Source organism: Brachyistius frenatus, unplaced genomic scaffold, assembly GCF_029030835.1.
Source record: "Brachyistius frenatus isolate BFR_SWC_R1_liver_20210118 unplaced genomic scaffold, ASM2903083v1 Contig_20, whole genome shotgun sequence".
In the NCBI taxonomy this organism is placed as follows: domain Eukaryota; kingdom Metazoa; phylum Chordata; class Actinopteri; family Embiotocidae; genus Brachyistius; species Brachyistius frenatus.
In genome coordinates this window covers 4,840,589-4,864,242 of record NW_027210619.1, presented here as the reverse complement: position 1 = coordinate 4,864,242, position 23,654 = coordinate 4,840,589, and the positions used below count along the sequence as shown (strand labels likewise).

Genomic DNA, 23,654 nt, shown 5'->3' with positions numbered 1-23,654 from the left:
CGATTTCCTTTCTCACAAAGAGCACCCCTGTTTTTTTCCCCACCACTGCAGGTCATCTGGTCTCTGGCAAAATTCCTCTCTGCTGACCACATCAACAGGTAAAACTGGACCAGTGAGAGGATTATATGGCCAGAGGGAGGTTGAATATTCCATAAGGCATTCAAGGTAAAACAAGATCCCCCAAAAAAGGCTTGTGCAGTCACATACCTATTATTCAGTGTGCTTCAGGCTGCAGTCATTACTGGCACAGGGCTGGGCCTTCACTCTGCTTTAACCATTTCCACTGCAATGTGATGCACTAATGTTAAAGGGGGACAAATACTATGAAAAATTACAGCAGGACTCCCTATATTAAACTCAAGATTCACATCCTTTAATAAATCATCATTTCATAAATTACATTTTAATGGTCACAAAAATACATTTTGATAAAATGGATTTGTAGAAAGGATTCAATCAATAACATTAAACAAAGTGTGAAAGAAACATGCTTGGTACAGCTTTTGTATGACAAATAGCTTCTATGGCGTTTGAGAAGTGAATGGCACCTCCTGCTGCACCGAGCCATGTTACTGGCATAAAAAAGAAAAAAAACAACAACTGTAATCTTATTTTTCACTTGAAAATATTCCAAATTACAGCATGTACACTGAAACATTGTAACACTGCCAACCAGCATGTGTACAGAAGAGCTTTGCTCATGACATTAATTAATGACCAGTGTTTAATCAACCTGTGTGTTCATCACATTACACTGAATACACTGAGAATGAAAATGATATATCCATAAACCATTACTCTTCTGACCCTTCTTTTGCAAACGGTTTTGCATTTAGACATCAAGTCAACAAACCTCATTCTCAACATCATATATTATTGGGACAAAAGAACAATGCAGAGTAAAAGACAAAAATAAACATCTTTACAAAATACATCTTTACACTTGTTGCAAAAAAGTGCTTCATGAGCATCAAATTGTTTCATTTCATATTATTTTTTTTAGTACACAGTTAAAGTATTGATCATCACATGATCTGATTTGATCTAAAATGAAAGGATCCACATTGTTTCATTCCATTTTTAACCAGCGTTCCCACAAAAATTGAATATGCAATTGTCACGTGGGAACGTTAACTCGGCTGATCTGTGCTGCTCTGTTTAAACAGCACCAGGCCTGCACTGATTGACGATCTGCCCGGAGTAGATTTCACACAGCACTGTCATCATGACTGAGTCTACACCAGGTAGTGACAGTCTTCAAATTAAAGAGAGGCAGGAACAGCACTGCAGGTAGTTAAAAACACAGGATCCTTTCCTAATATAAAAATGATGGTCTCGGCTGAGAAACCCAAAACTTACAGTAACAAGACAATGTCAACACTAAACCAACTTAAACTGAAACTGTCATGCGAGAAAGAAGCGCTTCAAGTTCAATCTGATCACAATCTATTCTGCATCTTCATTGGAGTCAAGGTGGCTTGAATTTCCTCTTTGACAGAATAAATAGTTGTCCTTCTCTTCTGTTACAAGGCTGGCATTTCTCGGTCCTTAGAATAAAACATCTTCATGCTCAATCATAAGCTGCACCACGAGTTTCTGTTGCCTCATGTCATTCAGGGTTATCAAGGCGTTCTGCTCCGGTGGCTGCATGAGAGTCGGACCAAAGACAATCCCGAGGTTCTCAGCGCTCATTAAATTGTCCTTTTCGAACATTGTCACCCTGTAAAACACAAGATAAGAAGCATGTAAGAAGAGCACAATAAGGAAAACTCCAAAAGCGGCTTTTGAGTATTTGAATGTTGAAATCGTTTTGGTTTTTTTTGGTCATGTTTTGATTCGTCCTTAAGAATATTAAATTCAAGGACGAGGCTGACATTATTCTTTAAATCTCTAATTTTCAACAAATCCCATGAAAACACTAAATTAATGAGGCTTTAATCCATCTCTCAGTACTTTCTTTTAAACTCTCTGTTGCAGTCAGCCTGACAGATGAAAATCCTTACAAATGAATTACAAACATAATTTTTGAAATAAGCAAAATAATTTCCTAAAACAGTGGGGCACTGCAGTTTTTAATAAATGGTACTCAAACAGTGATAAACAGTGCATTTTCTGTGGACTCATAGACATTTAAGACTAGCAAGTAGCTTTGTCAGCCAGGTGGTGTATGTGGGACTTATTCAAAATAAGCCACAGTGCTCATGTTCATTGCTGTGAAGTAGCATGTCTCCCATTGCAACTCTGTGAGTCATTGATGTGTTTTAATACTTTCTGGCCAAAAATGTAGCTCTATGGCAGATAGACTATGAATTTGTTTAACTCAGTGCACTAACCTCTTGAGATGAGCCATCAGGTAGCGTAAGGTCTCATAGTGGGCTGGAGGGAGCTGCAGCAAACCTTCATGGATGGCCTCCAGTCGGGACTCAGCATTTAGAATTTCTGAATCATATAAGTAAAAACATTTCATATCAGAGCACTGCAGAGTGGCACTAACACAAGACATTGGATTGTCCAGGGAGGAGCTCTTACTTGCAGCTTGAATAAATTTGGAGTACAAGTCAAACGTAATGACTGGGATTGGGAGGTCTCTTAAGTAGAGCTTCAAAGCACCAGCAATTATGTTGATATCTGCATAGGCACTGGCACTGATGTCAGCCTTATCACCATCTGTTGATACAAAACAGAAAATGTACAAGATGTCATTTTATATTAGTCACAAATAAAAATGTAATGTTCTTGTGAAAAATAAGAGCGAGAACTCGTGAACTAAAACCTCAAACACAGAGGTCCTGGGGCAAAGAACATTCGTCATCAACAAACCTCGGTCAAAAGCGAGCCTCACGTCCTCGATGTGCTCTGAGAAGCCAGACACTCTGTACAGACCTTCAGATTTCATACCTGCAAGAGTGAAATTGGAAGGTTTGTCTCAATTATTTGGTCGCATTTTCCAACCTCCCATTCAGCTCCAAAACAAAAGTGTCACAGAAAATGTTGGCTTCTATTGTAACGAAAGGATCAATGCCATTTCTAAACATTGCAAGCTTGTAATGGCACAATCCTATAAAGGTTGCGTTACAACCATTAACTAATCAAACTTATATCCTACTTTCCTTTCACCGTAATGACTGATGCGGTTTAATGTGATGACTGATTAACTGCGTTCTACCTCTCAGCTCTATCTCTTGAATGCATATGTCCACCACCATGGGTCGCGTCGTGTTATGAGCTTTGACAAGCGTGGTGAGGTCACAGCTGAACACTTTCTTTATCCTGCGCAGGTCTGGCTGGCAGTCGCTGGGAACCAGTTTGGAGCATTGTTTGTGTACATTAAGTCCGCAGTCTAGCAGAGCAAAAGTGAGATAAACAGAGAGAGAGAGAGAGAGAGAGAGAGAGACAGAGAGAGAGATTAGCCTCACTGATGATAACCCAACCATCACGGCAGGCTTAAGACAGTGGACATGGCAGCACTGGCGGGGGTTCTTCTTGTAGTTTTAGTCACATGGAGTGTGTTGGACAGCTGGCAAGAGCAGAGCGTGCGTGCGTGTGTGTGTGTGTGTGTGTGTGTGTGTGTGTGTGTGTGTGTGTGTGTGTGTGTGTGTGTGTGTGTGTGTGTGTGTGTGTGTGTGTGTGTGTGTGTGTGTGTGTGTGTGTGTGCAAGTGTGAGTGTGTGTGAAGTTCGCCTGCTTCTGTGGCAGCACAGCTTGGAGTGAAGGTTTTGAAGGAGACATACTTGTTCGCCTAAAATTGTTCATCACAAAGATGTTTTTACTGCCTGAGCGGTGTTAACGCTGGTCTGCTGATTGTGGTCCTTGTTCTCAGTCAGTGCTGGCAGAGAGAGTGTAGCAGGAGATAAGAAAAAAAAAAAAAAAAAAAAAAAAAAAAAGGGGCTAGACAGAGCAAGTGAGAGAGGACAAAGAAGTCTCTCCTGTTTCCCATAGCACATGAGGTATCTGATGATACCAATGTTTGCCTCGGGCTTATCAGCATGGCAAATGTCTCAGCAACAAACACTCTGTTTAAGGGAGCAAGACTGAGGAAGTCCACCAGTGTGCCAGTTTCAGGGCTGTGTCTGTGCAATGAATGAATCCTGTGGGCGTCTTGAAAATGCCCACAGCACTTATACGCAACCAATCACTTGGTTCTGCTGCTATATTTGGCCAACAATTACAGTACATTTGACCTGTGTATGACATGCGTTTTACCTTAGTTAAAACATTTACATATATTTTTGTTGACAGAACTTACAGTTGGATATAAATGTTGTCAGCACACTGTAAAACATTTCATTTCTTTGCACAGCAGCGCTTGGCTCTAGGGAATTAGAAAACAGCATCTAGTTGCTTTCATTTTGGTGTGACTGTGATTAAATATTCTTGAAGGGAAGAGGATTCAAAAAGAGTATGGTTATATAAATGAATTGGTGCCTCACTGGGTTTGAATGTGTTTTGATGAGTCACTGGCAGGATCTCAACTTGTTTGTCACAGATGTAACAGGAAAATAGAACATAACCATAAAGCTGAAGACAAGCGAACCACCAATTCAAATGGAAGTAAAAAAAAAAAAAAAAACTCTCAAGGATTACACAACTAAAACATGTGCGTGCTGGCATACACTACTTATGTAATCCCTGATTTACATATGAAATCTTTATATATTGCATGACATGCAACTTTGATGCTAGAGTGTGTACTTACCTGAGCAGCGGACACCTTGGGCGATGAGGCCCCACATGAAGTTGGCACAGTACTCGCACCAGTGCGGCCCTCGAAAGGTATGTACCTGTGGTTAGAAACAACATGTTCATCCAAACGTGATAACAAACACCCCACGTTTTGCAAGTCCATGTCCAGATCAAACTGGAGAAGTTCCAATTTGTTCTGCTGGACTATGATTACACTGTGATTCCCTGCTACACTGGATGAAACCCCTCACCAAATGAGAGCATTTGTATATACAAGGCAGATTAAAGGATTTACTACAATGTGTCTGGCTTCTGCTTCTGGGCAAATCAGACACATGCAGGCAAGCACAGAGGCAAGCCTGAAAGTCCAAACAACAGATGTACAGCCATTGTGCATCCTAAAAACAGATAAGATGGCAAATGGAGCCCCAGTTACACACACACACACACACACACACACACACACACACACACACACACACACACACACACACACACACACACACCTTCACTGGTACTTTGAATAGGTAGCAATAGACTACAGAGTGAAAAGGGCATACGGCAGGTGTTGACTGTCATTTTGTTTTTCCTGTTTCAAAGGGGAAGCAAACAAAAAGCTTGGGGTCATTATAATCTGTCTGTTAGCAGAAACCCAAGACACAATTGCAAGAATTTGAGGCGCCCAGAGGCAACATATCCCCAATTTCTCCTCTGTATATTTAAAGAACTTTAAATAACTCTATTCTGCTGTCCAAGGCACTCTAACACAACTCTTTAACAGTTTTTTATAAACTCAGCAGCCTAAAACAAAATGGATCTAAGAGCTTTAAAATCAATACTAATAAATGCATCCTGCTGTTAATGGATGTAGCATAGTGCATCCATTAGTTCCCCTCAGTGCATAAGGGTGTCAGCTGCATGTGTTCTCATCAAAACAGCAACACACACCATCATCTATGATCGCAAACATTTGAGGCAGCAAAACACATCTCTAGGTGCATCTCACTAAAGGATTGCTTAACTATTGCTAGAAAAAGATGCTAAAATAAAAGTTTTGTGTTTGTTCTTCGAGAAGTGTCACCAATGTTGTCAGCAGTTGAGTTAAATTGTGAACAGCGACTCCAAAGCCATCAATCTTTATCTCTGAGTCTTTGTGTTGAATATGAAGCTGCTCACCTTGAAGTTGTGGATCTTTTCATAGGAGCATTGCTTCTCACTTGTGTCTTTCAAGGCACTCCGTCGCACCAGAGGTGAGGAGATCTGTGGACAAGAGGCCAACAGTTTAATAGGCTTCCACAGAAGAGTCCCTTTGCTGCCCAGCTTCACTCCCAGAGCCAAAGCCAGCAGCTCCTGACGCTTCCTGTCTTGTCTTTTATTCTTGTGGGCGATCAGCTCCGCTCCTAGACCTCCACGGTTTTCTTCAGCCTCCATGCTTGACTGGTCGGGCTCCCAAAGACTCTCCAACTCCTCTGGGGAAAGGTGTGGAGGGGAAACGTGGGTGCTGTGCAGCAAACGCTGCCGGCAACAGCCCAGCGCAGAAGCAGCAGCTACACTCCACTCCCCTCTGTCCCAGGAGGGCGACTGATGACAATCAGCACGCGGTTGTCTCTGCATCTGATCTGAATCCAGTGGCAGCAGTGAACAAGAAGAGCAGGAGGAACAGGACCGATAGTGGGCGGCCTGAGGGCAGGAGCGTGTCTCAAACAATGGTCCTCTTTCACACGCTCAGAAAGGAAAGAGAGAACAGGATCTCAGCTAGCCAGGGGCTGGGAGGTTGAGAGTGAGGGCGGTCGGGTGCTTTCAGGACCGCTTCACACAGCTCAACAGCTCTCTAAAGCAGGATCAATAGTGCAGACGCCCTCTTTACAGCACAGAGCGCACTCCCATTAGCACACTGCCTTTCGGACACACTCCACTTCACTTAACTGGAGATAATACTCCACTGCCAGCAGCTCTCAGTCACCACTGGGTCCTTTAAACGGGTCACTCGCCTGCTCAAAGACAGACCCAAGATTGTCCGGCCAGTCAGAGCAGAGGCTGTGTCATCGTAATTCAAACAGATCTTGACCTCCAGTTCTGTCGGTCGGCCGGTGGAATTCCCCACATTGCTGTCCAGACTGGCTGCAGACTACTCCTTCCTATCACAATCAGTTGTCTCAGAAGACCAGCAGAGCCAGACTACTAACTTGGATTGGGAGGGATTACTACCATAATCCTTACACAGGCAATAATCCCGCAGTAGAAAATCCAAGTAAAATCCCATAGGAAGCTCATTTGCAGGTCTGCAGCCATGTACTTTTTTGCCAGTAGGGGGCTGTTTCCATGTTAACGCTGAATTTGTCCCTATTAGATCTGCTTGTAAACAACCAGTAAACAGCACCACAAGGTTTGATGCTCTTCTAATTATCAACGAGCTCTTGAAATGAAGTACGCAACACTGATAGCAGCGACTCAAGTACGACTCATATGACATTCCAAAAAATCTGAACGATTTTCTGTGAAACAGCTCCAGAACAGCTGAGCCAACACATGGAAAGACATCACAAAAAAAAAAAAAAAGGTTGAACTGATTTATTAAGCAGAGAGAAAAGGTCAGACAGCCAGTAAGCATCGGATTTATGATGATAGAGAGCTGGAGAAAACGCAGAGTGGTGAGGCATTGAGCAAAGACCCTGAGGGCAACTGCAAAGCTGAGATAAAATGAGAGGATTGGCAGCTCACAGGCTGATAAACCCAGCAGCAAAGTTAAAAAAAAAAAAAAAAAAAAAAAAAAAAAATTTGCTGTGGGCTTTTTGTGTATCAGCTATGCTATGTCGTTTTGTCTCTGATGTCTGTGAGGGACGAGTTGACTGGCTCATAGCTGAAAGAGGGACAGGACAGGTGAAGATATTTGTCATTGTGGTTGACATTCCTTGAAAAGACCTACACATACCGAACCATGCAGCCCTCGGACTAAGTCTGCAGGGACAGATGAGGAATAGCCCACTCTAAGATATTTTAGCCTTGTGAGGAGGGAGGGAGGAAGAGGAGGGAGACCCTCTTTGTCTGCAGGCAGATGGCTTCTTGTCTCTTAAAGAAAGAGCTTGGAAGAAAGGACACAAAAGGTGGTCACACAACAAGCTCTGCTTTCTTTTCAGGAGCTTGGCTCTTTTATGCCCCCCAGGCTTTGTGAGAACACAGCTGAGTGGACTCAGTTGTGGGTGGGATTATAGGAAATCGGGCACAGTGGACACTGACAGAGTAGGACAACAGAATACATCTACCCACATCCCAAACAAAACAGCTCCAACCACATCGCTAACTGAAAGAAAAATGGACATACTGTGAAGAGTACAACAGTATTGAAAATGGAGGAAATTGCCACTTTTGTGTGCACAGAAAACACGTAAAATTAGTCTATTTTTTTTGTGTCTGCAGCTGAAAATAAATAACCACTTTAAAGAGTCTGGAAAAACAGTTTGGGGAGCATTTTTGCATTTTGCAACTAAAAGATGTAAATAGTTGTTTTTGTATTTTTACAGCGAGAAACCTCGGGAGAGAACAGGTAATTATCCCAACAAACAAACACGACAATTTCTTTCCAGGGCATGTGAGCACGCCGCCATGTCGAGCGTTCCACTGAGATAAAAACCAGTGTGGTGAGTATCAGGAGAAATGCGGCAGAGGGTTTTACCCACTGAGAAAATTCCTGAAGATCTGAAAAAACTCAGGAGGTTGATCTGGGTTGAGTCAAGTACCCCCTTTCACCTTCTGAGTGCATTTTAATTACACAAGCATTCGCAGGCACAGCATTATATAGGTATCAACCCGACGCTGAGCAAATACATGTGAATTTGGACTATACAGTGCTGCCACTGTGGCTGTAAGGCCTCAGGGCGTGGCTCTGTAACTGGTAAACATGAACTTGAAAAAGCAACCACAGATCCGAGACATCGGGCCAGGTCTCTGCTTCTTGGACATGTAAGATTCAAGCAGACAGAAGACAGCTTTCTCTTCTAGAAGAAACTGGCAGGTGGTTTTCAAATGATGTCTGACAACGTCTGCCATCATCACAACTGTCACTGACTAAGATCCTCATGTATAAAACTTGGCAGGAGGAACGCAGAGTCAGTTTTTCAAAAGCGCCTGGATAACTGACAATCTGACATTTAGCTGGAGAAGTGCTCCAGATTTACTTGCCAAAGAGAAGTTATTGGAGAAAGCAGTCCACAAAGTTTCAAACATCAAATCAAGCTGCAAATCAAACACAGAGGAACACTGCTTGATACTGTTCAATAAAGCACTGTGTACAAAGCAAACATAGGCTGGTTTTTATGTCTTAGAGAACGTCTGAGGGCAGCTCTCTGCTCCAGGAGCGTCCTAGAGGCTGGCAGTGGCATCTGTAGCACTAAAACCACAATACGACAAAGGACTACTGACTGATGAATAGCCAATCGGTCAAAAATGCTTCTGTTAATGGTTCATGTATCAAGTTACAGAAACCAAACTGAAGACTGCTGATATTAATACTGCAAATGATGCTCTTGCTGACAGGGCTGTCATCTGTCTGTCGCTGCCTGTCACTGATTGACAAACTGTAGGCTGACACTTTGAAGACAAAGAATCCCCAAAGCTATAAATCAAAGCTGGGGCACACATTACAGATACACCTTAAGAAATGTCAGAAAAAGAAAAAAAACAAGAAAACATGAGTGTGTGTTAATGAAAAAGCCAGAAAGACGGGAGGAAACAAGTTAAGATTGCCCCCTAGTGGAGGGACACTACTTTTATCTCTATTGAGAAACTTCACATTCCTTGTTGCTCCTTGATAAATCATTCACAGTCTTCGATTTGACAACAGCTTGTGAGTGCCTGAATGCAATGTGAAATGTGTCTCAGCCAAGATCAGTGTTTCTGATACAGATGGCAGGCAGAGTAAAGTCCCAGTCCCCTTGGTCATCATTACCTTTCAGTGGAGGCAATGAAGCATGGCAACAGTGAACACACCCAGGGGCTACTGGGATAATGTACGTCTCACTCACAGGATAAAGTGCCCTCTCATTCTGCTGTAAATGTTAAGCAGTGTGGAAGTAGAACAAAATCTTGATATCGTTCAGCATCTGTCAAAGGACCTGGTAAAAAGTAGACTGGGTATACTGAGATTTATTTTTTCTGAATAAGATGTATTGTTTTACAAAAATGAAAACATCTAATCAAAAAATAACTCTTGCTTATGGCTGTTTTTGAAAGATTGTGGGAAACTTAAGTTTTTGGATAATTAAATAAGAGTTGAAGGTCTTTTTTTTATTGAACAAATTGAAAGCAGTGCTGGTTGAGGCTGTTTCTTTCTTTGTCCTTTTTCTGAAAATACTGAACAATAAACTGGTTTAACGTGAGTAATTTAAGTAAGTATACAGGATTCTTTAGCGTAATTATCCTCATTACTGCAATAATATAACGAGGAAGTTTACTTTTTGCAAAATTTCCTTTCCCGAGGATGATGGTAGTGGTATTAAGGGTACATAACAGTTTAACTTGAGCCTATTTAATTGGTTTGTTTTGTCCACTCAACAGAACAAAATGCAAAGATATTAATTTTTTAAAAACAGTTTGACATTTAAGAATAGGCAGCTTTAGATGAGAAGATCGACTCATGGACTCTCTGCTGGTTGCCTGGAAACCTTGTAGTGACAACAACACTCAATTAAATAACTGATCATGGCCTTGTAATAGTCTGGCTCCTAATCTCTTGTGACATGTCACTCTCATATGTTATTTTTTGTGCAGATTAATAAAATGAGATATTATATTTTAATAAGGGAGCTTTAGAGGTGTTGGCAGGTGTATTTTACTGTTGGACAGAGCCAAGCTGATAATTTATTTACACTACAGAAATGAGAGTCTGGATATATTCATCCAATTCAATCCTGAAGAATGTACTGTGCAAATATTTAATGCCACAAATAGTTTTTATGTATCAATTAACTTTGTACACAGCACAGTAAACAGAAAAATGAATCAAATATTTGGTGTGAACAAACATGGCCTTTAAAATGACACAAATTGTCCAAGGTAAACTTGTGGTACGTTTTTCATGGTGCCTGGCAGGTAGGTTTTCAATCTTGGAAACTTGCCACAGTCATTCTGTGGATTCAAGCTGTTTCAGTGTCTTCTGTTTCTGCATGTAATCCCAGACTAACTTTAAGATGCTGAGATCAGGGCTCTGAGGGAGCCATGCCATCTGTTGCAGGACACCTTGTTCTTTATGAGTGTCTTTATGATGCTGGCTGTATGTTTGAGGTCACCGTCAGGTGCTGCAGAAGGAATCTGCGACCCATCAAATGCATCCCCGATTACATTGTGTCATGAATAAGGATTGTAACTTCCAAAGTGCCAAAAACTTCTTCCCACTACAGTATATACAGTACAGTACAGTGTTGTGGGATACGGTCAGAGTACAGTACAGCATTCAACATCTGGTGACACAAGCAGACATAAAACTCACCTTTTCTTCTCTCTGGAAGGTGACCCTGCGTGGTTCTGTGCGTCCACGGCTCAGTCTGTGGACCATTTTGTCCTTCAGCAGCGACGTATAACCAAGATGCTCGTAGATGGGGTTGGTGGTCATTTTGGCGATGTACTGTGCTGCCTTGGTCTCAATGTAAAGAGTGATAAGGGCGTCCGTCACCAGGTCGTGGACTGACTCGAACCTCTTCTCCCCGACAAAGTGCTTACCATCATAAAACAGTCTGTAGTTGAGGGTCTGGTGCCCAAACCTGGAGTGAGATTCATGGACGAGGATGTGAGCAGATGTTTGACAGGTTGAGTAAAAGTGAGCAAGGTGGAGAATAAGCGGGCGGTGAGCTGCTGATAGCGTTGGCCTGTCTGAGTTTCTGTAATGCATACTGATGGTGTTGGTACCTTAGGGCCAAGGTGTGTGTCCCTGGCTGTCTTTGGCTCTCCCTGATGAGGTAAGAACCCTCTGCTCCCGCCAGCAGATCGTCTGCATAATCTCGAGAGATCATGCCATGAAATCTACAAAAAAACACAAAAACATAGGTGCAACTCTTTCTCCAATGCCATTTTATCCTCAAACATCCAAAAATGTACATATTGGTTGTTGAGTTCAGGCTCTTGTTCCAAGCATCTTAGGAAAGTAAAGGGACACGCATTGACATAATATACATATCCACCCACTACAACCCTACCAACAATCTGATGGCAGGCAATAATGACAAATAAAACTATTCTCCGCACAGCAATGTTTGAAAAAAAAAAAAAGGCATAAAAATGATGACAGTAATTAAGTTACACTCACTCTCTGCCATAGTATTTGGGTCTGCTCTCCATCTGCGAACCAGAAGAAGAAATATTGGCTGCAGCAATATGATATGGAAGCTCAATTAAACAGCTTTGAAAATTGTTCTTGTGGCCTGCGTGGAAGATAAAGGACTCAACTCCACAGTACAGATTATCTCCATCTGTGCCCCTGCATCTATTCGCAGCTACCAAACCATAAAGCCTAATCACAGTGTGGAGATGAATAACAGGCAGTGCGGTAAAACAGCTGGTAGAAGATGGCCAGCTGCTACAAATTAATAATAAAGTGTGTTAGTGTGTCACTGCAGTGTGTTTAGTGTGTCTGCATTACAAATCTTGCAAACATATATGATATTTTAAATATAAACAAAACAGATGATTATAAAAATTATCTGTAATAACACAAGGTGCTTTTACTGTCACAGATGTGATCATTTACAACATTTACGTTAATGTGAATCAATCTGAAGGAAAGAATAATGAATTAGGAATTTTATTTTTTTTTACTATCCACACACTTTTACAGATGATAGAGTATAATCTCTCATATATAATTATAATCATAATTCTAGGAGATAATTAATTCTGTACTGAAATGCTGGATAGCTACTAATCTCAAACAACCAGCCAAAAGCTTTCACTTTGCTCATCAAAGTGTGGAAAGTCTCAAAATAGGATGAGACCCTCATCATTTCTAGTGGGTTATACAATAGGAGATTGACAGGACTCTCAGTGAGGACAGTGACAAGTATAATTTGTTCCATCAGCTTTATTAACACAGCTGAGAGAACAACGGTTTTGCTTTCTGTCATAATAAAGTGCTGCTGCTCTTTGCATCCAGCTATGACACTTAAGGGTTCTTGAAGTTTATTGTTAAATGTTTTAGGTTTAAAATGAGCTACTGTAACTCCACAACAGATCATTTGCAACAGAAATCAACACTAACCCTTCATGCACGTGACTGGAAGAACCAACAAACCACCTGCAAGGTCATTACAGGAGTTTGTGTCCAAGCAGGAGAGATATAGTGAGTGTTTTGAAAATATTCTCAAATTTCTCCTGAACTACTCACCAAAATATTTTTCTAAATAAATCTTAATGGAAAAATAAACCATGCAGTTCGAGGATCACGCTCAATTTCCAAATTCTGCCGAGGTCAAACAGTTACTCATGAAGTGCGGAGGAGTTTTAAGAAGCAGTGAGTCGCTCTCCACAGGTTACTGATTGGTCTGGCTTTCAGCTGCCAGACCTATTCATTTCTCAGTAAATCTTTTTTAGGATAAAACCTGAAAGTAAAAACTGAGTTTGCAAAAAGCTGAGTAGCTGTAGACTAGTTTATGAAGGGAAATGCTCTTTAAGAAAAAATAAATGGGGTCAGCAGATGGTTCATTTTGGTCCGGTACATAACCACATGTTCTGTGGTAATATTTGAAATTTGCCAATCATAAACACATAATGAATACAATCGTGGATGGGACTCTTGCATTACTCGTATGTTACAAAAGAATTATGGTTTAGTTTTTCATCCGAACTTATTTTGTCACACAACTTTTAGTGTCTGTGATTTGAGTATTCAGTTTCAAAAAAGAAATACAGTTGTAATGTTGCCAGAATTAGTTCATTAATCAAATAGATTGTTGTTTATTTAGCTAAATATATGTATGTAAAAATATACATGCAATTTGTTTCACATCCTTCATGTGTCTGGAAATTAAGTTATTTCCATATTCTCATTTATGATGTATTTCAGGTATTTATCTGTTTTGAAGTTAACACTTGTATCTGCAATAATGTTTTTCACATTTTACAAACTAAATGGTTAATAAAATATGAAAATCCTAATTTCAGGCCTATACAGTACAGCACCCTACTTTCTATAGCTTCCCAGAAGTACTGTACTGACCTCCTGAGGACATGTGGTCCTCTTTGGTCTTGGGGCTTCCTGCTGTAGCTGGTACACTGTTAGAGAAACATGCATGTTAATGAAGGCCGTCTGCCTCTCGCAGCTGTGCACAGTCATTTTATAGATTTGCTACGAAAAATAAACATGGTTAATACAAAGTTAAGCGGTGCAGCATTTACATACAGGGCTCTACTGGACATAAAACAATACTTCAACTTAATTGAATTTTGTTCAGCCTCTGACCACTTAGCGCAGTGGTAACAAGGGACAAAAGAAGCCATTAGCTTATGCATGCAGGATAAGCAGTGAATGGTTTACATGGCAAGAGCAATATAACTGAGATCCATTTGAGTAAATTAAGACTTGTTGTTTGTTCACCTAATGTGCACTTACAACCACACACATACCTTTCAACTTCATGGTATTTACACCTATACACACAGTGCAAATCCAAGCTTCTATGTATTAGATGTAATAAAAAAGTACTGGGAGAATTGGGAGTAAATCAGTGAAGCAAACTGAAAATGAAAATGAGAGATTTGTGGCAAGCAGAGTAATCACCACAGAAATCTCAGCAGACTCCCAGAATTAGTTCATTTAATTAGCGATCAAAAAGCGAGAAGTCAAAACACTGCTGCTGTTCCTGCTTTTTTCCCATGAACTGGACGTCTCTCAGGACAGAAATATTTCCACAACAGAAGAATCGGCAGAAAAGTGAGGTTTTTCTCTCGGAATCCAATTTTCTAATCCTGAGTGTGTCCTGGACTGCAGTTTCTCTTTTATTTGGCAAACTGCAGCATTGTTAAACCTGACTCAAATATATAATAACTGTAAAAATAACAGAATAACAGTCTTTCCTGTTTGTACTGTGATTAGCTCACTCCCATGTTGGATGAGGGCAGAAGACTACAACAGTGTCCTCGTTACTAACAACCAGTGCAAGAGCAAGGAAATCACTGTGTGAGGCTGAGCTAAATCTTCACCGCAGCAGATTCTCCAGGCGGGGGAAGGAAGACTCCTCACTGTGAATTTTCATATTTTGTCAGGCTGACTTAAGCCAACCAGCAATATCTGGAAATCATCCACTACTATGACATAGAGACCTCTAAAAATACTTCAGCAGAGAATCAGGGGAGTGGAGACTTCAGAAGAGCAGAATTATTGGAAAAGTATGCATATGACACATTTAATTACAGGAAAAGTCATTTTGAAAAAAAAAAAAAGAAGCTGTATGGTTCAACAAAATGTGGAACAAACACATTTCCCAGCTGAAATGATTTGTGCTCTGCTGCAATAAATGTATCACATATTCCGAGGGGTTAAACCATTTCCTCCCATATGGCAAAAACATTGTATAATGAGGTGGCTGTTCTGAGGACCCTGTTTTAGCTGAGCCGCTTTGCAGGTAGAAAATCTAATTTTCTGTGCTGCTGGTAACCCAGTTTACTCTGAGATCAGGACTCAGCTGCTTTGCATTTTATGCATGTATGAATGTGCTTTGTGGGCGGATGTGCCTGAGTGTGTGCGTATCCTTTTGGAACCTGCAGCGTATCTAATTGTACAATATAAACAACTCAAGCTAATTCTTCACAGTATAGCGAACGTGGATGTGTAATTTATAGACCACAAATGAATGGGCAGGTATTTAAAGAAGCCCACTAAAGGACAAAGTCAGGTTAAAATATTACTAACAGGCATAAAATAATGAATTAATTACTCACAGTAGGACTTCCATATGGGCGGTTGATAATCCTCAGGGTCTGTAAAGCACAAAAAAAGGCAGGTTTTTGTTATAAACTCACAGTTGTGTTAATAGACTGCTCTGTTTTCTGTCATTAAAAACTCCACTTCGAACCCCTTTCCCCCATGGGTTGAATGTGACCCCTTTGCTGTTGCTATGTCGCTCTTGTTTATCTCTGTTATAATTATGTATATGGCTTCACACTGTGCCGTTGCCTCATGAGACGCACCAGTGAATACACTTCTAATCAGTTTCTCTGCTTCAAGGACAATCAATAGAGGTGTCCGCTCGTTTTGCTAAGCATTGTGTCAGCACGCAGCTGATCCATATCAACCACCGGCAGGGTCCTGAAAACATAAAGTACAACTACAGCAATCAAAATTAAGAGAGGTAAATACAGCTTGAATCTCACCACCCACAGCAAGACCCCCTCTGGGAAAAGTGGTGGCTGAGTTATGATGATGTGAATACTGACACTGCATGATGGAGTGTGCTGTTATATTAGCTGGAGAAAAGAAGAAGAGGTGATGGAGTCAATGCCCTGCAGCAACTAATAATTTACTGCAACTCCTACTGAGTCAAGTAATGACTTGTAATACTCTTAGTACGTGTCACTATATAAGTTAAAAATCCGCCTTCAGCAGCAGGTAATATTTTGTCTGGCACTCACTACAACATATAATCATCATGACGATGTTGAGAAAAACTTCTACAGGGTCCAAATTATTAGTTGTTTCTGAAATGTTTAACCTCATCTCACAGAGAAGCTCAATGTCCTGTGGAAGGTCAAGAGATGTAGAAGCTTTAAAAATACCAAATAAATGGACCTTATGTTGTAAATTTAGTTTTGTCAAGTTGCTGTTTCAAAAGACAAAAATCCAACTTCAGTTAAACATTTTTTAATAACTTTTCTAATAACTACTAAGAAATAATAATTTCTTAAACAGTTTTAACTAATTAGCAGAATTAATTTTTTCGCATGTTTAAAAGTCGCTGCATGATCAGTATGCCATACTGTGTCATACGGTATCAATCATGTCGGCTCATAACTATGACCTAAGCAAATAATACTCCATGTCAAATGCACGAAATAGCTGCTCTAATAAATGTATCTACCTCTCAGATGTTCCATGTAATATCTCTCCCTGAGCTCATGGTGCCTTTGCTGAAAGGTTCAACTGACTGAACAATGAATCATACTGGTTCAGTAGATACATGTTGTTCATGTAAAACATTCCTTTGTAGTCATCGGCAGATCAGCTGTGGCCAGAGGGAAAGAAATGAAACACACCTCAGAGGTGATGGGAATCAGTTCATGAAAACCAGTGAGCACTTGTTGGATATGGAGCGCTGAGGTACCGGCAACCAAACTGTGAAGCTTGTTCCTCGTGTAAATTGCATCAGAGTTAAGAATTGTATCACTGAAGTATGTGTACTGCCGTTTTCATTTGGTCTGTTTTAACTGACGTCACTTGAAGAGCAGAAGAGAGCGTTTCCTTCATGCTGTTTTCCCCTGCTCACTGCAGCAGGAGTTTGAGTGGAAGTCGGGTGCTACATCATCAAACAAATTTTTTTTTAAAAAAGCTCTTCGCTGCTTCTCATCATAACAGCAGTTACTGTAGAAAGCGCTGGATTTATACCAGAGCAAAGACAACATGTGCATATTCAAAAGCTGAATAAATATGTAAACTATGAAAAGATTCAACTGAGAAGTGGATGATTTAAGGATAAATGTTGTTAGTTAAGCCCCTCCACAGAAAATCTGCCTTCAAATACAACTAAATATCCTTCAGGCTCCATTTGCTGGTGTGTGGCCAGACTGCCTTGAAAAAAGGCATTGTCCTAATGCTGAGCCTTTGTCACTGTGTACTTCACTGGCAACAGCCTGAAAGATTTATTCCACTGCGGCTTATTTCTAGAATGTGATTTCATCTGGTTGGCTGCCAAATATTCCTTTTCAAACTAATTCTTATTAATGACGAATGGTGGTTTCAGTCTGAAAATCTGCAGCAGCCTCGGCTACGAAAATGGAGCTCGGAAGGGTTCCTTCAGATGCTGGCAAACACAAACATACACACGTATACAAATACTTTAAGCTACACTGTACCTACAGACTCTCACTCACACATATACGCAAGCACGCACACACACAGAAATCCAAAGAACATCAAAAAGAATTTCTAAGTAGCTCAGAGTTTGCGTGGTGTCTGATGATCAGGGAGAATTTAAAATTCTGGAGCAGCCGGAGGGTTCTTCCCCTGAAGAAACAGCTATTAATTGTGTTGCCCTCCATTACTCACCAGTCAGAGGCATTCAATAAAATAATTACCGGTGGGTGTTTGCTTCGGTGACAAAGAGAATATGTGATGAATAAAGATCAAGCTAAGACTTTTATCCTCCGAGATAGCGTCTGCTGTACAGTCTGTGCACATGCGAAAACATCCAGCATCAGCACATGAAACGGTCACTCATGTTGAGGTGTACTGAGTACTTGAGCATTTTATGACCTGAGCAGAATCCTTGTATTAGAGACAAAAAGCAGATGTCAACAGACAGGGCATGTCACAAAAAACAACAAAACACGAGCAAAAACAAGACCTCAATATAATGTTCATTATGTAATGTTACACAGCTGGCAATGCAATAATGACTTTTTGCTGCATATGAATAGTGAAACAGCAGATGCAGAAGTAACATGGAGATGTACATCCGTCATTAACCTGTACTTTATGTGCTAGCTGTAAAATACTGGCAATATGTCCATCCTAGTGGCTAACAAGAAGAGGTCTAAAACAAAACACAGACATCTTAAAGTCTAATTATTTTCAATGTCACTTTCTCAGCCTTAAAGATTTACACAACAGTGGAAATGACTCAAGTCTCTGTCTTACTAGATCTACAGTTTTTTCAAATAACAACAGCAATTTTTCCAAAATGTTCTTAATTTTAACACAAGTTCATAATATTGCTAATGAAAGACCTTCAAGATTGCAAGTATGGCTATGCATGGTTTGACTTGGACATTTCGTAAATTTGGCAAAAAATGATTTGATATTGGTCATTTTAAATGATTATTTAATTACCTATTAATTGTAAAAAAAAAAAAAAAAAAAGGTACTTTCCAGTCTCAGTGTATTGCTCATAAGTTTGAAATGTATTCACAAACATAACTGGCATAAAGTGATAATACATCCTGGAGAAGAACTATGTGTGCAATGCTGCAGATACATGCATGCTCATGCTCATGCTCATGCTTATGCTCATGCTTATGCTCACACACACACACACACACACACACACACACACACACACACACACACACACACACACACACACACACACACACACACACACACACACACACACACACACACACACACACACACACACACACACACAGAATCATGTCAGTGGGTTGCGGCAGAGCTACAGCAGGGAGACCATCTGTGTTATACACTCGTCCAACTCAAGAATTTCAACAGCGTCTTAGAGCTGACCAGATATCATGTGACAGGTGAGGGTGCCTCTCTGGTGTGTGTGTGTGTGTGTGTGTGTGTGTGTGCTGTGGGGCTGCACACTAACACACTTTTCCCTTAGGGAAAGGGTGCTGTTAACAAGAATTGGAGGTGAGTTTTGGGGTAAAGTGTAATTTGGTATCCTGATTCTGACATTTCCTCATGCCTGCCACAGAGAGCTTCTGCTGTTGTTGTTATTAATCCTGCATTTCCGACTGGGATGTGTACACACAGATCTGGAATACTTGTGGGACAAACTTGCCCCCCGTTGATGCTATAAAAGATGCAGGAATTTTCTGTTAGGTACGTGACACAGATCCAATCCCCTATGTTTTACCCTGAATAGGACAAGAAACAGAAGCAGTGGAAAGATTTTGAGGCAAACTGCAGCATTTGCCAGAATCATGTACAGGATTGTGTTGAGCAGACAGCCTCTCTGTAATACATGGCTGTAACTCTGAACTCCCTGACCAATTTTTGTCATTCAAGGCCCAGAGCCGGAGACATACTTTCATGCTCTATCCTTCAATTTATTTTCAAAGCTTTATTTCCTGGAGCAGTCTGGCAAATGGTGTGCTGCTGATACAGTACATGCTTCCATGCCTAGCCATGCCAAGAATGTGTAAGAGTCTTCCTGATATAGACAAACAGACAGAAAATATCTTTCCAGGAACAAGAGGAGATTGCAGCATGTATGTTGCAATCACGTTGCAATCTGTTAGGTTTGTCTGTTAAAAACATCTATCGTTTTTCCAGCAGTGTATTAAGGATGAGTGTATATGAAGCAGTCCACACATTAAAAGGTGGTTTGCATACATTACGTTGTTCGTTTTATGTCAATAATTTGCAGGAAGTATGGAAATAAATCATTGTTAGGCTCCATTATGTAATTACCTTTAGGACCGGCATACATCAGAGCTCAGCACAAAAAGCTGCCATCAGTGACACTTTGCTTGATCAAACAGATGATCTGTATGGACATAATTTACACACCGTCCCCCAAATAATGGCCTCAAAAAAAAGAAGTAGATGAAAAAGCGACACCAAGAGCACTTTGTTAGCAGCCAGAACAGACGACCCAATATGGAGCAGAAATTGTGAGAATAATTTTTTAGTCATATGCCTCTTAGACAAGATTATTCAAATGTTGTGTCTGGCTGCCAAAGAGCTCTGGATGGAAATAATAATAATACCCTTGTGACAACCACTCCATCCCTGGCAGCAGCGCAGCTTGTAACCTCTGATAATTATATTGAGAACCCAACAGTAATGACAACCCTCCGATGCCACAGAAAGAAAAGACTTTCCTCTTTAAGCAGCAGTGGTCAAACAGTAAATCCACAGCTTTCTGAAACGCACACATGAGATAATGCTTTGTGAAGCATGTGGTTACCGCAGGCTATATCAGCTTGGAAACGACTTGTCTGTCCCTCCCATTGGGCAGAACCTTGGGAAATGTTACGCTGCTGTGTGGTGTGGTTGGGGTGCAGAGACGGTAAGAAAATCAAACAAACACTGTATACTATGCAATGTCCTCATCCTGTCATAAAACTATTTAATAAAGGTTTTCCATGCAAAATTTAATATAAATTTTTCACCAATGTTTGTAGGTGGAAAAAGTATCTTTGGATGTCGATGTGACTTTAGTAGAAACATAAACCAAAGTGTTGAACCTGGCATTATAACCAGCTTCTCCCTCCCCTTGTCTCACACACCATCTCCCTCACACACATGTCTCTGGTTGTTGGTGGGGCTTCCACATCAAACAGAGCTGTGATAGTGGAGTTTGTACTTTAAACCCTGGCAAACATGAGCAACATGCTTTATCAACACAGAATGGGCTATTTGCAGAGACAAGCATGGTGCTGCTCTTTTACTCAGGGTATATTTGAGCAGCTACAAACACACTTTCTGTTCTCACTTGTGAAAATTGAACCATCAAAATTACATTTCCCCAAAATCTATAATTGATGCTAATCGCGTAGCTGTACCTTTCGCTGTGCAAGGAGGATTTGATTGGAGTTGTGTGCACACTGAACACTATTATGTCACTGGACCAAATCATACTCGAATTTTTCACAATTTCAGAAATCATCCCGGGCTAATGCTACTTTTGGGAAAATGGTAGACTACACAGGCCAAAGATAATCCTTAAAACCAGCCAAATATAAAGTCAATAAGGGAATTATGGAGATGATTGGCACTCTAACGATAACATGACTGCCTCTCACAACCTTATAATCCTTGTGCACACGAAAGGTTTCCTTTGCCTCTAATATTTCAAAACCTGCATCCATTTATAACAGATTGTAATGCTTTCTATTATTATTAATCCTAAATCACAGCATTGACTAGAAGATACTTTCCTGACATGTGTTTTACCAAACACCTGCGAGACAGATGAGGACATATAAAGATTTCACATTTCCTGATGCTTGTGTTTGTGGTGAGGGCATATTTTGATTGGTTTTATAGAACATAATGAAAAAAGTTTGATTCAAGTCAAATGAAAGCAAAAATATGAAAGCAAAATGATGAACTTCTCAAAAAGAAATGTCATTATTCGTATTATGCTGTCCCGCCAAGTTATGTGAACTCTTACCAGAGGATAGAGATGAACCTGAGAGGCTTGAGTTACTGGATGCTGCCATCCCAACCAGTTTCACGACTCGGTTACTCCCGTTTGGCCAAGGTGGGCTCACAGCAGCTCGTCCCCGGCGGTGTCTCCATTTCACTTACGTCCCAGTGCTCTTCACCTTTGACGGCTGACCGGTAACTATTTCATGTCTCGTTTGATCCAGATTTCCGAACCTGCCACCCGTCTGCCCGGGTCTGCTGATCCTTCCCCTCGACTCGCTGTGCGCCTTGGTGAGGAGCTCACGCTGCCGCATAAACTGAGGGTGCTGCCGCCACTGATTAAAAATAAAATAGACCGGCTACAGGAACATGTTCCGTAGATCAATTTCGCCAAGCATTTTCCTTACACTGGTCTGAATCTAAAGGTATAAATTTGTGTGCCATGCAGAAATCAGCCATGGTTTCCATGTGCCACTTTAAGGATTGTAATAAACACACTACACCGCAGCGTAGACGCGCCTTCTTAAAGTGAAAGTTTGGAGCAAGGTTGCTCGATGTAAGTAATGTCCACTGGCAAAATAACATCAAAACAACGACTGTAGTTCTGCTTTCAAAATCCTGAACGGATATTTATTTCTTGCAATACACGGTAATGTACTTCATGCAAAGTGCCGACTGGCTGGACCATATTATTCCAGCTTTGTCATTGCATATTTTCATGTCATGTTTTGTGAAAAGCACAGGAAAAACATCTTTGTGTTGTTTTGCGCCATCTGGTGGGCTTTCCTCTTTGCCAAGAGATCACAGACTAAAGAAAAATATCTAGTGCTGGTGCCATGATCTTAAAGTGAGGTTTTGAAGCCCAGAGTTTTGCTAAGGACACACTCTTAACACAGAGAAATGTACACTGAAAAATCAGTACTCTTCTCCCATAGTTACCAAGTCCAATGTGCCCTTTAGCAAGGGCACGGCTGTACAGGTTCCAGATTTGAGTGTGTGAAACTCTGAGCAAAAAATAATAAAATAAAAAAGAGCTGCGGAAGCAAAGGTCAGCAGCAGAACTCGGTATTATAAGCAAAGAGCAATCACAGAGAACTGCCTAAAAAAAAAAAACTTCATCAAATATCAAATATCAGCCTGCGGCTTCATAAAAGGACAATAATTTTTCAAACTGACAGATTTGACAATAAGACAGTGTTGTAGTCATAGGTTGCAGTCCCGCCACCTCACCTGAGCTGTTGTATCCCTGTCCACATTTTCTCCCCAGCTGTGTACCTTCTTCCTTTACCTGGTGCACTGCATTGCATGCAAAAGTATATGAGCCAAGTCTATCAGCAACTTAAAGCTACTGATGTCAGGCTGACGTGCTTTCCCACATGCTGTGTGTTGTGATAATCTTCAGGCTTTTTTCTTCAATTGTAGAACAACCATCCCTTTTTTGCTGTTTCCACAGTGCATAAAGGGCCACGATTATCGGCACACAGAAACTGTATTTACACATGGTCTTTTAATTAATGGTGTGAAAAAGGCCAATGGTAATACTCATGGAACAGCCAACACAATTTTAGATACAAATAAAGTTATAAATTGCCAACATTAAGATCCAGCAGACATGGACACACATTATTGTCACACTGGAGTTTTACTCTCATGGATCTAAGTAGCCTACATTAGCTCTGGTTTGGTCTCCACCAAATCATTACAAATATATTATTTTTAGGCCTTCTGTGTGGCAAAGGGAAAGGTTGGATTAAATAATGACTCAGCAAAAACAAATCAATAAACTAAACTAGGTTGAAATAGACAATGCAGGTTAGTTTGTTCTAAGCTGTGTCATTATTGAGAATGTGTTATACTGAGGACATTTGATTTTGGGGTTGTATACGTTTGACTGACAGGTGACACAGTCATCCCCTGGTGGTGTGGTCACTTTTACT

General features: G+C 40.7%; 1 protein-coding gene across 1 annotated transcript; it reads right to left on the bottom strand.

Annotated features, from left to right (window-relative positions):
- Window positions 1-351: 351 nt before the first annotated feature.
- On the bottom strand, window positions 352-22,335 carry chn2 (chimerin 2). The gene is made up of 13 exons (XM_069696171.1): window positions 21,743-22,335; window positions 15,606-15,644; window positions 13,885-13,940; window positions 11,980-12,011; window positions 11,583-11,696; window positions 11,167-11,437; window positions 5,859-5,942; window positions 4,696-4,780; window positions 3,167-3,340; window positions 2,821-2,898; window positions 2,530-2,667; window positions 2,334-2,439; window positions 352-1,720 (listed from the first exon to the last, which is right to left on the bottom strand). The coding sequence occupies exons 1-13, from the start codon at window positions 21,789-21,791 to the stop codon at window positions 1,549-1,551; spliced, it is 1,398 nt and encodes a 465-aa protein (XP_069552272.1). The 5' UTR covers window positions 21,792-22,335; the 3' UTR covers window positions 352-1,548.
- Window positions 22,336-23,654: the final 1,319 nt, after the last annotated feature.